Raw genomic sequence first — 17148 nt, 5'->3', positions numbered from 1 at the left:
ACAGTTTGTTCATTTGGACATGCAAAAACATCTTGTGATGTCTCAAAATATTCCTGTGAGTTAAGCGAACAGACATTCATTTCACAGAATAATTTGAGAATGAAAGAGGGCATTAGGTACAAGGTATAAGAGAAAAAAAAAAGTTATACTGCAAGAAAAAAGTCCTAATACAAAGAATGAAATTCCATTAAATAATACTTCTGTATTTCAGGACATAAGCATTACTTTTACCACAGAGAGCTCGGACATTTAAATACTGACATACATCAACTTCAGATTGGGGTGGAAATAAAGGAGTCACAACCTTTGTGTGCACTGTAAGCGTAAGCTAACTTTACAAGCAGTAATACATGGGTGTTAACACCAAATTTGAAAAATTACTGCATTGATTCCCAAAAATATTCATTGTGCATATGTTTTCATCCAGAGCTTTATGAGAAGTGTTCTGTTTCTGTACAAGTAGTTCAAGTGAGAACTTCTTAAGTGCTGGTACACAAAGCTGTTATCCTGAAGACAGGCAAAAGTTTGTTCAAAAATTTCAGCAGACCAGATTCCTTCCTAGACCTGGTAACTGCTCACGCCGTTCCGATGCCAGCGGGGAGCTGGACGTTCGTTTCCTCAGCAGGCACAGATCCTTGTGCTGCAATTACTGAGATATGGAGAAAATCCTCTCTCGCGTTTTCCCTTACGTGTCACGTCCATCGCTTCCTCGGCAGCATTCTGTCATGCATCTTCCCTTTAACAACCGGGACACTGCTCCCTTGAAGCTTGCCCCTGGGTTTTCAAGGAGAAAGACACTGGGTTTTAGGCAATACCTGGGTTATGATGTGTTTGCTTTACAAATCTGGCCCAAGTTCTAAATCTAGGGGGCTGGAGGGTGTGTGTTTCACTTCTAGCAAAATATTTAGACGGCAAAGCCTAGAGTTCCTGAAAATATTAATCCCCTGGAGTCTGAGCAAACTGCCTACATCTAATGCTGAGGAACTGTACATCTACTATTCCACAGAGCAACGGAGAATGCTTCAGTGCAGAGCTTCCAGGACAAAACCTGATGTTCCCTGTAATCTGTACTCTTTGACTGGACACCAAGACCAGACCAGGCCACCCTCTCTAATGTTATCAAAGAATTTTCTCTCTCCCACACACAATGCCATCTGTACAGCTGCCTGGAAAAGAAACACATTAAAAAGACTGATAAAAGGACAACAGGGACATAGAAGTGTTATAAGACCTGAATAAGCAGAGGTTGAAAATGAAGGGAGGAAAAATACTGATTAGCTCATCAAGGAGGAAGGTACCTAGTGAAAAAAGAACTAGAGCATCCAGTGCTCCAATCACATCTACTCTGGGGACCGATCAGGATGCAAAGGATACCAGAAGAGATTTATGGGGATCAACCACCACATGTTCTGGTTTCTAGTGATAAATGAAAAGGAATTTCAGTCTCAGCTCTGACTCTGCACAGTGAAAGACTGTACTACCTCCATTAAATAATGGTGGCTACTGATGAAATTACCAGTAGGAAGGATCATCTGGGCTTCTTAATTCACTTTGGGCAATGTAAACCATCTCAAAGCTTACCAGTATGAGCTAGCCTAATCTGATTGAATTTGCAGGAATGGATTAGAACAAGCTCTGATAATTCTGTGCTAGAGAAACAGGCATTACCAAGTATTTGGTGTGACATTGATTTTTCAGCAGCACAGCCAAGATCAAGAAATCAGCCGCAGTCCACGCATTCCACTTCACAGCCCGACAAGTGTTAACAGGTGTTTAAGGTCTGCAAAACTCTACGCTCAACACTACAAGAATGCTCTTCTGCAGATTTTCCTGAAACCAAACCAGTGCGGTTTAATCATGCAGAAAAAACGTATTTTCTCCCAAGAGATTGTTTGGGTTTGCTTTTTTTTTTTAGCTACACTAAGTCAATTTTAACAACAGGAAGAAGGAAGATTGCAGGCAGCGTATTTTCAAGTTCCCAAAAGAGCCACTGATAGAAAAATATGTCTTCAGAGGTTAGACTGTTAGACTCTCCCTTATGGTAGAACTTGGAATATTCAAAGTCCAAAACTGTAAGTGAAGTTTCAGTCAGTCAGAAGCTCATCCACCCTAACACATGGGATACTCCTGGAAGAAGCATCTATGGCATGTACTTGTCAGAAGGCCGAGTCATCATCATGGTTCCTTTCCACCCTGCAATGTATGAATCTGCACTGTGTGAGAGATTTGAAATCAGCATTTACTAGCACTACTAAAACACAAAACATTCAAGTAGTATATGACTGTAATGCAAGCCCTTGCATGGCAATCCAAATTTATTGAACTACTGATGCTAAGTCATACAAAATTGCACCACTTTAATTAAGGCTTTTAGTTTACATTTGGCCACCTCAAAGCAGTTGTAACATTAGGTTGGTCAATTTAAATACTGTGGCTCCCTGTTGGATATACACACAATCTTTACACCCAAACGTTAATGCATACAAAGCAACAAGGCATTGTTAAATAAATCAGCAAAAGTTAATTACTGCAACTTAGGCCCTGTGACCAATTACACATGATTAAAATTACTTCCCACATTCACATCCACAGTACTCTTCCACCATTTAACATCTCAACCAAAACGTTACACATGTAAAACAATCACTAACAGGCAAAAGTACTAAACCTGTATATTTGGTATTGCAAATACACTTATGCATGAGCAAGCAAGGGAATTCACAGTGAGAATCTACAGCTGCAGAAGCCCGAAAATGATTTACAAAAAATTGTTAAATCATTAAAAAATTGTTTTAAAATATACACTTCTTGTTGTAGACCCCCACTGTACACACAACTATAAACATTGTTCCCTATGTAAACAAGGAAAAGGAAACATACAATAAAAGGTTGAAAAGTCTGGACATTTCCTTCCCAATAGATTTTAAAGGCCATGTCTTTAGTCAGACATTATACTGAAAGGACTCTTAAAGACTAGATCACTGTCTCCACAGGTTTTTCCTAAAATTAAAAAACTATATAGCTGTTGTGTTAATCAAAGCGCTTTTGTACAATACGATGATGAGGATGATCCTGTCTTTCTTTAAAAAAGTTACAATAAGCTACAAATACCGATGAAGCAAAGTTATCTGGAGTAGTCTATATAGGAGCTCTTTGGACTTTCTTTTATTATGCTAAAATAGTGGTGCTTTTAGGATTTACATTATTGTACTCTCCAATAGAAAGTGGGGATTGTTGAAGTATACAGTACACAGTTTTCATACATGTACAACATTGGTGGATGGACAATGTCTCTTATTTGTAATACTGGATGTAGGCTCTGGTTTTACCAGTTGCATACACTTAGAATATTTATAAGTAAAAATCTCTCATGACACTGGAAAGTGATTAGAATGTGCAAACTGATGTAGTAGCTTTCATCCATTTCTTAAAGGGTACCACCACAGGAAAGTCCATTTAAGATGTTGGTAGGTTTAATAAAGTTGGAATGCTGGCACTGTTGAATTGGGCAACAGTTCTTCAGACCTGTAACAACAAAACAAGAGGCTAGTATTAGCAACAACTACTTGTCGTTGCTTTTTAGTTAAAACAACCAAACCAGAAACTTAGCAAACTGCCTTTGAAAATAGCCTTACCATCTTTCCTCTGCTAATGTCTTTTCTACTCTACACATACAAACAACAGACTACCTCAGTTAGAAGAAGGGAACTGGGGTACATATGGTAATCTAAGCTGGACTGCAGAAGTAGTATTTTGGGGGGGGAGGGGAGGAGGGCAGTTTTGCTTACATGCAAAACTAGGTATGTTTGGCAGATAAAACAAAGGTATGGCAGTTCCACTGCCCTTAAAACAACACAAAAAAAAAACCAAAACAAAAAACCACAAACCACCTTTGGAGGACCAAAGCTCCTGAATCAAAAGGAACTGTTCAGGAACTGGAACAACCATCTCTGCCATCCTCAGCTAGTGCTTTTGGAACCCTCTCAGTTTTACTTCGAAATGATTGAAGCTGTTCAAACCAATAAGTTTTAACATCAACACCTGAGACAGTAAAACATGGCACTATCTGAATATTAATAAAAGCCTGCAATTTAACAGTGAGATGTCCTACCAGGATCCTCCACTATGTCAAATAGGACTATCGGATTACAAAATGATGAATCATAGCACTGAAGAGATCAAACCAGCAAATAAAACTCACTCAAAAATAAAACCACTCAAATAAAATTGAAGGGAATCAAGATGAACAGGCAAACATGCATGATGTCAGGTCAATCAAGAGAGACCTCTGCCCATATTAAGGTTTGGAGGCAAAAAGAGGGGAAACAACCGACCCAAGAGCAAGCTGCTGGGGAAAAAAAAAAAAATTAAAAAAATTCATGCCTGTTGACTAACTTCTGAAAGGGCTTGCTTAAAGAGCAGGATGGAGCTTGCTTGAGCCTTCAGCAGCTTTCTCAAAACATGGATTTAGTCACGTAGAACATCAGCGAACTCTTAACGAGAAATTGATCTAGTACTCCACAGCTCCAGGTCAAATATGTGGAGTGTGACAATGATCACTGTTTTTTCGACTGTACTAATTACAATGCAGTCTATAAAATACCCACATAGTCCAAGGAAACCAAGCTAAATTCCTGTGATATCATGCAAATATATGCAGGAAGTGACATTTTAGCATGCAAAGTGCAACACTTTATAGTGTGCATTCCTGATAACTGAGCTCTCACAGTACAGTCATTCCATCAGCCTTTAAAAAAGAAAACACTGTTTCCAAAAAGCTGAAAAGTTTAAGGATCAGAACGAACATTGTTAATTTGAGCTTTACCATCTTAAAGCTTGCAAAAAAAAAAAAAAAAGATTAAAACCCCCAAAAAAACACAACAAAACCAAACTGGTACTAGTTTGAACAGTGTTATCTTGCACATATTTGTAGTTCTGACTTTGGAACGGCAAAATAAAGACCACAAAAATTTCTATGAGAATTTTCAATGCTGCATCAGCAGCCACCACAGTTGTTTAGGGTTCTTCATCTTTATTGTTTTGTTTGGCTTAATAGCTGTAATACACAGGAGATTTTAAAAGGTTTACCTGGCTCAGAGCTACAGTACAGCTGTGTATTAAAGTAGCTGACATGAGGACTTTTTGCGTGCTTTTCCAGGCACTGGAGTTTTTCTGTTAATTTGTCGCACAAGGTCATAAAAGATCTGAGGATACAAAAAACAGTTGATTACTGGAATTAAGACGCTTCTCATAACCTTAAGCCTTTCATCTTCACATATAATGTACCCACGTACTCAAGAACCCCTGTAAATATCTAGTGATCACCAAGTCAGAAAGTTAAATTGTATACTTAATACCTGTGGTTTTTTTCTGTTTAAGCTAATTGTCTGTTAAGGTTTTCCACCTTTAATGAAGCAAACCGGAAAGGCATCTATAATGCACAGCTGTTTAATCTCTGGGCCAAATTTACCCAAACACATGTGATATATCCCACAGTTAACTACTTTATGCTATTACTTTGCATTTTAGCACAGAGGTCAAGAATCAGGCCACAGCTTTCTTCTAACTCAGATCACTCTAAGGATATTCTTTTAAAGAAAGTTCTATTAAGTTTTAACTATGTATTTTCATGGTAACTCAAGTACACTGCATATTCAGTTAAGTCTCTTGTATTTTAATGAGATCATGTTTTTACCAGATACTCTAAAAATAATAAAGCCCAGAGAATTAATTCAGCAGCCTCTCTAGGACTACAGTATGACATAAGTGTAACATTTCCTAGAAAAGTAACTCATCTATGAGAGCGTCTCTCACACTTTGCGTCTCCTAGAATTCTAATTAGAACACGAGTTTGTTGGACGGCTAATTTAAGGCAAGTTACATACTACAGTTAACCAGCATCTGTTTTGTTCATAACTGACACTGTTCCAATTATTTCTCCCTCTCCTAAACTGAGGAAGTGCCCATATCCAAGTCATCCTAGCAGTTTCCTAAGCCCTGGCTACAAAGTAGCAAACATTCCAACAAGGGCTTCTAGTATTATGAACTTTATGTAGTTAAGCTGATTAATTTGTATTTAAGAAAAACTGAATAGTTTCCAGAAATTCCCAACTAATTAAACACATATTACTAATTTTGAAGATCATCTGTGCTTAAAGCCACCATCCTCTTGATTACATCCAAGTCTTGCACAGAGGCCCTTTCAACTTGACTGACGATGCCAATGTTTTCCAGAAGACACAATGAACTGTAGTGTCTCTCATAAAACTCAAGCTCTTCCAGAAATGCAAATACTAACACAGCTTCTTTTTCTAGATTTTTTTTTGCAGCCCTTTCTTTTGCTGGCACCCCCACTGGATAACAAGCATGCATTACAACAAGTCCCAAAAATGTGTGTGTTTGATCAGCCACCAGCCTCCCGCTAAATAAGTAGCTAGACCGTAGAGAAGCTTTTGCTTCCCTTTTATTTTACCTTAAACAAACCTTGAAAGTTTTTGTTCTTACCTTCTCAAATAATTTAATACCAAATAACTTATATCAAATAGTTTTAAGGACTTAACTCTTCTTAAAGCTCTTTAAAAAAAATAGTGTAGCAGTACGTTCTCAGTTGATAAGGATTGTATCAACTAGGAAATGTAAGAGGAAGAAAGAATTTATCACAAATTCATAAGAATATAATTTGAAAGCTAATTATACTAAAATTAACATATTTTGGAAAAGTCCCAAGTCAAAGCTAAATATATCCCGTAATATAAACATCTCACAAATTCTCACAATAGGAGGGTACAGTTTTGTCCATTATAGTGAATGTTATTCATAATTTTGTTAGGTTTTCTTTGAGAAATGGTAGATGTTTGGTTACCAGAACACAGTGTCCCATCCTTCTCTCCCTGCCAGCCCATCCCTTATAGGTAATGTGCCTTACCTCGTTAACATTTATCTTTGATTTTGCAGAAGACTCTAAGAATGCACAGTTATTCCATTGCCTTGCTAGGTTCTGACCTTGTTCCTTTCCCACAACTCTTTCATCTTCCAAGTCACACTTATTGCCAACCAGAATCATAGGCACCTGAAAACCAATTTAATACCAGCAAAGAAATTAAAATTCTGGGAAGGCACAATGTAAACGCACACCTAAAACACTACCTGAATCCTTACAGGATCCTGAATTCCAAAATAATCACGCTTTGGTGTAACTGAAACTCAAGTTTACAGTTGTGCAACACCTTCATCTTCATATCAAAACATGCATTTTTGGCTTATTGTTTGTCAGGGCAGCAGGAGAAATGGTTTGAGGACTCAATACACTGCCAACTGAGGAAATTTTTTATCTTTTAATTGACCTAATGAGAGACTCATTTTTTGATACTGAAGGCATCAAGAAATCTACTGAAGAATCTGCTACACATGTTCAGAAATCCTGGAAGAAGTGGCACGTAGTGGGTAGCATGATGAAGGGTGCTAAAGCTCCTTTCACCAATCCTCTACTTCCAGTGTATCAGCACTCCTTCCAAGAGCAGTTTGCTCATATGGTTCTTACTGGTAGGCTGATGCACAGAGGAAAGAATCACACTACCTATCAAAATTACCAGCTACGGAATACGCCAAATAGACCTTTGTGGCAAGAAAAGGCAATCACACAAAGATAAGGGTTTGCCTTTTTTTTTTTATTTTGTTTTGTCCCTTTTATTAATTTAAGGACATATCCAAGTTTCTCCCAGATTCAAGTGTTTAAAAAGGGTTTACAATATTTTGACCATTTAATTTCCCCCCACTGAGAAAGTAAGTCATGGCTAAGGTCTAGCACAGGAAAAACCTTTATGTACTGGGTGAGAACTAAAGTTGCAGCTTGAAGCTTATTATCTTTCTCCTGATACTATGGAATGCCTTTCAAGACTGCAAGGAGTGTTCTAAAAAGAAAAAATTCCAAGGAAATGCTACCGAAGAAAGCTTATGCTAGTCAGCATAAATATTACATGTTAACTAACATTTCAGATATCATCACATTTATCTTGATTTTAGTGTACTAAATTCATGTTAAACAAGGCTATAAACTGGTAGGTTCTGGATAGGAAAGGTACATGGAACTTAAATACTACCCTTTTGAGATACATTTGTGATAATGGGTAATAGATCACTTCTAGAAGAAATCTGCTCAACACAGGCAAGACCTGCAAATGCTTATGGCTGAGAAAGTGCAAAGTGGTTTGTATTGAAAAGTCACAACAAACTTCCCTGAAATTGAAGCGTTTAGTACATTCTCTGTCTGCTGACAGAAGCATGTGGATATATGCAGTAAGGAAGGCATTAGTGTCCATGAGCACGGTTTAAATGAGATGAGAACACTTAAACTTTTCATTACTTACTTCCCCCTCCATCACCACCCCAGAAGGAAGTTGTTTCTGCCTGACGGATACAACCTAGAAGGTGTTTCCATTAAAAAATCCTCAACAACGCTTAATGCTGTTTCACACTTGAAATACTATTCTTACTTTTATTAATGGACTGAGTATTCACTTCCTACAACTGCAGTAGTTATATATATATAAATTATGGCAGTTGATAATTTTAGCCTCACTTCATAGCTTTAATACTAGGAGGTGCATATTGAAATTGTGTGGAAATGATACGACCACATTCAGTTGCAAGCATAATCACAAAACATAAAAGCTACTTAGTGTGCAAGTTTAAAGCTCACAGTACTATCTTCTGTAAGAAGTTACAGTTTTGTGGGTTTAATATATTATAAACAGGAGGCATAATGAAGAGGAAAAATTAAACCACAGGGTTTTTTTAAAACCTTCACTGATAGTAATTAAGGTAAGAATAAAGTTGCTTTAAAAATGTTTTCTGCAGTGAATAAGGTTATATATAGTTTCAAAAAGAGTGTTTTTAACAAAGAGACTAAAAAGACAATTCTCTATATATCACATGACAAGTTACAATTTTTCCAGCTTGCCTTAAGAGTTGCATTTCTGTACTATGCATTTACTGGTTACTTGTCTCAGTTTAAAAGCTTGGAAGCTATCTGATCACAGTGTATACATTACAGTATCTGTAACAAAAACACTAAACAGAAGTATTATGCATTTTTAGAGATGCTTACATCATCAGTGTCTTTGACTCGAAGAATCTGTTCTCTTAGATCCTGTAAATCATTAAATGTGGACTGTGCTGTGATGGAATATACTAATGCAAAACCTTGTCCATTTTTCATGTATAGGTCTCTCATTGCTGTAAACTGTTCCTGTAATTAAAAAATAGACATAGATGTCACATTCAATCTGCACTTGCCGTGCACAGTTATTATCAGGTCACAAATGGATGAGAAAGGCTCATTTCTGCCCCCTCCCTCCTTTAAATCAACCAATATTTTACTGTTTGACGATAAGCACTGGAAGTAAACTGAACTGCTTTTAAAGAAATTTGAAGTTTGGAACATTACCTGGGGTGGCTGATGAACATCTAAATATTGCCAAAGGCTATGTGTTGGGAAAAAGTTACAGAAACTACTAGAATAGTTTCATAAAAAGGTACAGTAGAAGGTAAAGTGTAGTATGTAAATTACAGAGGTGACATTCACTCCTAATTCTGTCATTACAGACCAACTTTCTCCCATCTCCTGATTGTTCTTTAAAACACACAGTTCAGTAAACGCATCCCTTTTCAGCCTCTATTTTGTAGTCTAGGCACCTTCTGATGTTAAACTCCACTTAAATTTTCAAGGAGATTGACTACAGGATAGAGAAACTCAATAGATTTGTCACATTTCCCAGACTCAGGTGACGACCACGACACCACAACCTACGAAGACTGGCTGAAGCACTGCACAGCAGCATTAGCACTTCTCCCCGTTCGGAAGCTCTCACTGGCAAGACTGTGGAAGAACATTTGCCTCTCTCACACTGGTGATTCAGCTGCCTTGTGCCCGATCAATCACTCACCAAGTCCCTCGTTGCTTATCACATGCAAGGTGCAATTCATTTTGAGAGAACAGCCACTCCACCTTTCTATACTTTTAGATGGCCTTACTCTAATATGAAGTTTAAATTAGTTATTATTGGACCAGATTACTATTAAGATTCAGAGAACACGTTACACTCCAAGGGTCTTGAGCTTATGCTCACTAAAAATCAATGAAGGAAATGTCTAGTTTCAGTAATTTTGGAACTAGTCAGAGAAAAACCTGACCAGTATGTAAAGGGTCAGCATAAACCCTGTGCTTTGAGTTCCCATAAGCTGACTAAAGCAATACTATTTTTATTGCAATGTCAGAGCGCATCTCACAAACAAAAGAAAGAGGAGAAGAGACGAAAGCACGTACGCTCTACAGCAACAGAAATCAAACCTGAATAACCACTGGGCCTGAATTTTCCTCTGGGCATTATGAACTTAAAACAGCAGCACCATCTCTTTTAAGATGCTCAGTCTCATGTTTCCCCTATTGCAGAAGATGGAAACTTGCCATTTATTTTGTGCCGCAATACTCAAGTTTTCTTTAAATACCAGTATGTTAAAGAACACCCTCTAATCCGATGCGATGACCACGGTTACTCTTTAGAGAATGAGGCAGAAGATGTTGCCATTTACCTCCCTACAGCTTTTGGTGGTTTTAGCACTGCACATACGTACTTAGGAAAGTTGGTTTTACATACCGTTCCTGCAGTATCTAAGATTTCAAGCATACACTGTTGAGCATCTACTTCAACTTGCTGTCAAGAGAGAAAGAAGTGGTCAGAACTTTTCCTCGTGCAGCCCTCCCCTCCAACAACACCAGAAACTGCGTGACTTTTACAAGCAGATTCATTATGCATAAAGCAACATAATGGCTTAAGAAGTTTATATGGATACAGGCTTTGAGAACAGCAGGAAGGCAGCTTTCAAAGAGCCCTAGTGACATTTTCAAAGGCAGCATCAGCAGCCAAGTGCCACTTTTGCAAAGTGATTAGGGATTTTTGATTATTAAAGAGGAGGCTGCTAAATTCGTAATGATGATTATCAGCAACTAGCACAACTCATTTCTACTTGTTTCAGGCATCGTTCATAGACTGAAAGAAAAGTACAGGTGAAAGCTAGAAAGTTGGACTGGTGTACTAATGTTCATTTAATAGTCATTCAGATCAACAACAGAGTAAGTAGTACACAGCAAACTCTAAACCAAGCAAATCAATACAAGTGGTGTCCCTAAAACAAGCCTTTAGTGACACTCATTAGGAAACTGATCCAGCTCAGAAAAATTTGCAAAAAATCCAGAAGGTTTAAGAAGCTGCATCAGTTTCTGTAGCTATTTCAGAGTTCCTCTATCTAGTTCCTACCTCAAAAAACAAGGCTGCGAGGGCAGCAAAGGACACTGAAGTGCTCTCAAGCTGTTTCAAGCAGGCTACCCACATTTTTCCTTCTTTCAAGCTTTTGGTACACTTCCCTTGCTCCATGTGCATGTAAATTTATAGCTGGTAGATAGCACTCACATCCTCTCTTCCTGATATATGCATTATCACTACTTTAACTTTGAGCTTTTCTTTTGTAGCTAGATTTGAGCTTGGGGTTTGGAAAAGGAGTATTTCCCCTTCTCTCACACCTCCCCCTTACCCCATGGGGATTTGGATTCCTTCAATAACTACTATTTTTAGCATGAATTGCTGACAAAGTTATTCAGCCAATTAAGCAGCATCTATTCTCTTTAGGAAGAAATATCTGGGGAGTAAACCAAGTTATCAAGTTTCAAGACTTCATGCTCAATTATTTAGTTCCAGACAAACTTAAAATTTTCAAGCCACATCCTCTCAGCTTCAAATATTATAAAATCAGGTTTAATAGTAGAGAATTGAAACTGCCAAACCAATACATTTTAAAGTCACCCAAGTCAAGAAACAAGCTAGAATTGCAAGTGACATGAAGAAAACAACTGCATAAAATTTTGTTCAGACTCAAAGGAGACTTCAACAATCTTGCCGATTTGCAAGAATACAGAGAGATACTCCTAGTCATTTCAGGACCAAACCCAAAAGTAACCTAAGATCTTTGCTTAAAAAAACAAGCAAAAGGCAAAATTCCTTAAGATGGCTTTACTTCTTCAGGCTCCATGGAAACAATCTTTGGAATAATTCACCCAGCAAACATCATGAATCTAGTATGACCTGAGGAATGTAAATATATAACAAAGGAAACATTTCACTTTAGTACAGCTTGTGAATACTTTTGGAGTCATTTATTGGGCTTGACCCAGCAAAGGCCTGCACCAAACTGGGATAAGGTCCAAAATTTCTGCTCCTCTAATACAGAAAAAGTGTAATACAGAATTTGTTTTTGCCCACATGCTTAAGACAGACAAGGATTTTTCCAGCATACAGATTCCTATGAAGTCAAGGAAAACAAATGTGAAATTATCATTTTGCCCTCAATTTCTCTTCTGTTCAGAAGAGACTCTGGTGACTATGTACTGCAATGGCTGTTAATGAAGCCTCTTTACTCAAATAACTGTAGGTCAGTGCTGAAAGAGGAGGTCCTGCTGTTTTTGTGCATTCCCAACTAGGGTTTGTGCAACTTGCCTTCCTTGTACAGGCACTGACATTTTTGTGGCCACACTGTGAGCTACATCAGAGTACCAATGCGTCTGAAAAGTAATTCAGCTAAAAAAAGAGAAAGAATGAGTGAAAAAATGACCCAGCTAAAAACTCAGCTTCTCCAAATGGTTAACTCTTTTGGTAGCAGTCCAGATGTAAACTATCTTAGCCTGGAATATTCATCATGGTCTCAGCTGAAACTGAAGAGTGAGCAATATGGAGATTCAAGATGATACAAGCAGAGTCAGATCTTTCTGCCTGTCATGCTAAAGATGGGGAGAGAGAAACTAACAAGCCACTTTAAGTGTCTGTTTATTTATGATAGATTTGTGTTAACTTATTAATAAAACAACAACCCACCTAATGGCAGCACATCAAGCTATCAGTTAAATTGTTAGGAATACAGTATGATGCCTCTAGTGTTCTACAGGAGTGTGAAGTTGGTGTTACCAGATTTTTCTAATAGCTAAAAAAGCTTAGAACCTCCAAGTCCAAATCTACCTACAGATAGTAACACATACAAACTAATAATAAATGTGATTCAAAAAAAGTGGTAGTGTATTATACTTTTTTTTTTTTAATCTAAACTCCCAGTTTTGACAAGAAAACATTTTTTACTGACTCGCTAGTAAGGTATTATGCTTAAACATTAGAAGCTAGTCTTGGATTAGTCCTTTTAGACAGGCTTTAAGAGCACCCTTACATTTGAAGCTTAAGTTACCGCATACTCTTTTTTCAAGCAACGACTCAAATATTTGACACGTACTGCAGTTTTAAGTTTTTGTAACAGCATAGAGGTCTTTTGCATGTACCTTTCTGTAGGAGTCTTCTATCGTAGGATCGTATTTTTCAACAAATATTCCTTGAACAAACTGTACAGTCTGCAACACAAAAGTTCTTGTAAGATTTTTCTTGCATAGTGGAATTTTGTAAACACTGTACACAAATTACTCCTCTAGGTGTATACTCAGTTATCTGTTACATTTCTGCAGGCAAATTAAGCGACTGACAACTATAAATGATAGGAAACAACAGGAAGTTAGATGTATACACCTATTTAACTAAGTACTGTTAGACAAAGCCATGCTACACCTTCCTTTATCCACTCTGAGGTAGAGCGTAAGAAGTAAAGCATGCATTGATTTAAGGTTTGTCTGACTCCTGGAGTCACAATTAGTTTCTACTTGAATAGGACACTCTACAGCTGCATGGCTTTTACATTTGTATTTAGAACTACTGCATCTTCTGCTACTTATCTGCCAGCACATGAATTAGTCAAAAAAAGACTGCCAACACTTACTAATCTTAACTAGACTCAGTAGGATATTCCTGTGTACCTAGCATGTAGGATGTTTTTAGCCCAAGCCAAATGGAACCTTAAGATTCAATGGCCAAGTCAGAGCAGACAGGTTCAAATCCAGAAATGCTGCAGTAAGATAAGAATTCAGAGGTGAAGGACAAGTTCTTTCACAGTCTAACACTGTCATTTAAGTTCTCCTTAGGAAGCGCTTTGTAAGACAATAATCCCTACCTGACAGAGTGGCCTCTAAACCTCTAACGCTGCACAACTGAACTGAAAGATGTAAAGTTCTTAAGTGGGCTGAAAACATCGTATTCTGTGACTTTTCCAGTGCTAGTCTAGGTCAGACTAAATGTTTCTGTAATTGTTTAACTAAAACGTACAAGCCTTTTGATTTACGATCATCTACCTGTTGCATCTATACACCTACCTGCTGGGAAAGATGGAAAACATGTTAAACTTCCTACAAACATGCAAATATATATTTTTATTTGCATTAAACAAAAACACCAAACCAAACCACCAACATAAAAAAAACATATAACCCACCAAGCTAGTGTTTTAGAGACTGTGATCAAATACCAAGAGCACCCTGCAGACCCTTCTAGGTGGAGGAGCTCCCCAGAGCAGGCACAAGCACACCAGGCCGCTGGGCTCCATCCCCCGTGGCCCCGCGGCTGCCCCTCACCCGGCGGGGACAGCGAAGGCCTCACGGCACCACGGCCACACACTGCGCGGCGAGACGGGCACAGACCTGACCCCATAAAAAACAGCCAGGTGCTACAGCGCACAGGTGGATAAGAAGACACCCCCTAAAGGATGTGCTTGTTCTAGCCAGGAACCCTCAGCAGCTGTTACACACATTTATGTTTATTTGTGCACGATTACACAGAAGAAACATGGGTTAGTGGAGAGTGCATTAGAGAAAAAGAGACATGAGCAGCCCAAGAACACATACTTTAACTGCCTCGCAGAGCACTTACCAGAGCAGACTTTCCAACACCTCCAGAACCAAGAACCACTAGCTTGTATTCACGCATGATGCAAGAGATAAATCACCCTCAATACCTAAAAGACACAACAAATTATTCACCATGTTGATGAACAGGACAACTATTTTAGCATTACTTCAGCCATTGTAAGATTGCACATGTAACAGGATATGAGCAGTTAAATAAGGCTATCAACTGATAAATGCAGCAGACATAGCATGATAACCAGGACCTCACTGTCCTTATCACACAATATGGAAACTGTGGATGCTTATTCAAGATACAGTAGCTGATGAAGGATGTTACTTCCTCACCTAGCACAGAGCAAGTGCCTCCAAGGTTTTCTTGTGACCAGGATCTTAGCACTTGAAGAACCATTACTCATGTGTTACCTAGCCTAGTTTCATAGTTACGCTAGTAGGCTTGCAAAGTTTTTTAGATGAAGATTTTTATAACCCATGAAACAGTGATTTAGAGAAAAGGCAAAAACAGAATAAGACTGTAATAAAGACCTCAGTACCATGACAGTGCCAAAATATCACAAGTCCCTTCATAGGAAGTGTATAGATACCTGGAAGAACTGCTCACATCCATGTGCATGTGTCACTTCCCCAGAGGCCTCTGGATAGATTTCTCTCCATTATTTACATCAAGGAGGAACCACACACAGAAACTAATTTCCTCCAATTGATAGGCCCATTATCTGGATTACAGCATACCCTCCAGTGAGGGGTGTTGTAACACTTCCCAGAAACTCACAAGATCTCTTCTAGTCATGCAAACAAGTCTGTAGCATCTCTCAGCTACAGTCACAGCAAGCATGAAGATATTTCAGGGGTTTCTCAAAATGTTTCATTCACCCACAAGAAGTTGCTTGCACTGTGTATTTTGCAGAAACAGACTAAACCAAATATTCCTAAAAGCCACGCAGGCACCTGAAGAATTTGCAGTTTTACAACCACTACATTCACAGTATTGAATAGATTTATTGGGTAAACAGTTGCCAATGTTTGTTACCTACTGCACTGATACAGTAATTCTAAAAAGTTGTTTCTTAAGTTTCAAAACTACCACATCCTCTCCTCATCCATCACCCATATTTCTTTCATGTCACACAAGTTTTTTAATTACACATATATACATGTATAAATTTTGTTCATATGAGCTGACATACATCGAATGTCTCCAATCTCCTCTGAAGAACTGAAAGCAGGCAAAACAACCCCAAACCAAACCAGAATAGGAAACAAGTTTAGGAAACAGCTTCTCTTTATTTGTGTTTTCATTTAATCGAAATAACATCCAAAGCTTGCATCTACCAACCCAACGTTTGGTCTATATGCAGAAAGTACAACCATGACACCACAGTCCAGTTCACTAAGCAGAATTTGATAAAAGGGCTTAGTTTTTTTTTTTTTTTTAACACAGTGGCTATTTTCAAACTATCAACTCTTAATGCAGCTACAATTAAATGCTTCAAATCCATCAGATGTAGTATTTCCTCTACTCATTACTGTTTTCCCATAAAGAAATACTGAATAAACCCTACTATGGTAAAGATAATAGTTGTTATTGATAAGAAACAATTACCCAAAAGGAGATGGCATGCATTTTCTCATTTGAAAACACTTAAATGCTAAACAAAGCAACACAGACAGACTGGTGTAGGAAAATTAAACCAACCTCTTCCCAGCAGACAAACATTTCTCAAAAAGAACAGCATGAGTCCAGAAGTCAGCTTTCTTAAGTCTGAAAGTTTATTAATCTTTCACTAGATATCTAACAGAAATTAAAGTGACTGTGGTTTCATAAGTAACTGGAAGCAACTAAAATAGTCTTTCGAGACCATTCCTCTCCTACAAGGTAGACCCCTTCCCCTGGGTGTGGCTGCCCACAGCAGTCTGCCAGACCTGCTCACTCATCTTTGTTGATAACTGACCCAGCAAAAACAAAACAAGGCCACAGATCTGGGACATGTCTTTGTGTCAGTGCTGCTCAAGGAAACTCACGTCTTAGAGTCCTGCTAGTAACTGAAACTAACACACACTGTTACTGTTGCCCTGGGAGGAAGGTCCCTGCTTTCCTACAAGGACACTTACTTGATTGAGTTACCTGTTTTCTCCCTTCTCTGCCCCCACAGAAAGATGATTTGGAGGCTGGGAGAGAGGGGAAGTGCAGGGAATCCAGCATAGGTGCTTGTACAAGATAAGCAGCAGGAGTAAGGTAAGAAAGACCCTTCTCATCAGCAGTAATCTCACAGCATCTTTTGAGTCACACCATCTGTTTGGTTGTT

General features: G+C 38.3%; 1 protein-coding gene across 1 annotated transcript; it reads right to left on the bottom strand.

The window, feature by feature from the left end:
- Positions 1–2297: 2297 nt before the first annotated feature.
- RAP1B (RAP1B, member of RAS oncogene family) lies at positions 2298–14938 on the bottom strand. The gene is made up of 7 exons (XM_008942203.1): positions 14847–14938; positions 13376–13444; positions 10656–10712; positions 9107–9247; positions 6926–7069; positions 5089–5204; positions 2298–3525 (listed from the first exon to the last, which is right to left on the bottom strand). The coding sequence occupies exons 1-6, from the start codon at positions 14901–14903 to the stop codon at positions 5118–5120; spliced, it is 555 nt and encodes a 184-aa protein (XP_008940451.1). The 5' UTR covers positions 14904–14938; the 3' UTR covers positions 2298–3525; positions 5089–5117.
- Positions 14939–17148: the final 2210 nt, after the last annotated feature.

This window comes from Merops nubicus, unplaced genomic scaffold, assembly GCF_000691845.1.
Source record: "Merops nubicus isolate BGI_N331 unplaced genomic scaffold, ASM69184v1 scaffold11786, whole genome shotgun sequence".
NCBI classification, from domain to species: domain Eukaryota; kingdom Metazoa; phylum Chordata; class Aves; order Coraciiformes; family Meropidae; genus Merops; species Merops nubicus.
This window is presented reverse-complemented; position numbering and strand designations above follow the sequence as displayed.

Bases quoted from the DNA above. Each gene is read 5' to 3' on its own strand.
- RAP1B (XM_008942203.1), bottom strand. From the start codon at position 14,903: ATGCGTGAATACAAGCTAGTGGTTCTTGGTTCTGGAGGTGTTGGAAAG. The intron at 7,070-9,106 runs GTAAGCATCTCT...ATTGGTTTTCAG, and splicing joins GAGTCAAAGACACTGATGAT to GTGCCTATGATTCTGGTTGG. The intron at 5,205-6,925 runs GTAAGGCACATT...TTGTATCCTCAG, and splicing joins CAAAGATAAATGTTAACGAG to ATCTTTTATGACCTTGTGCG.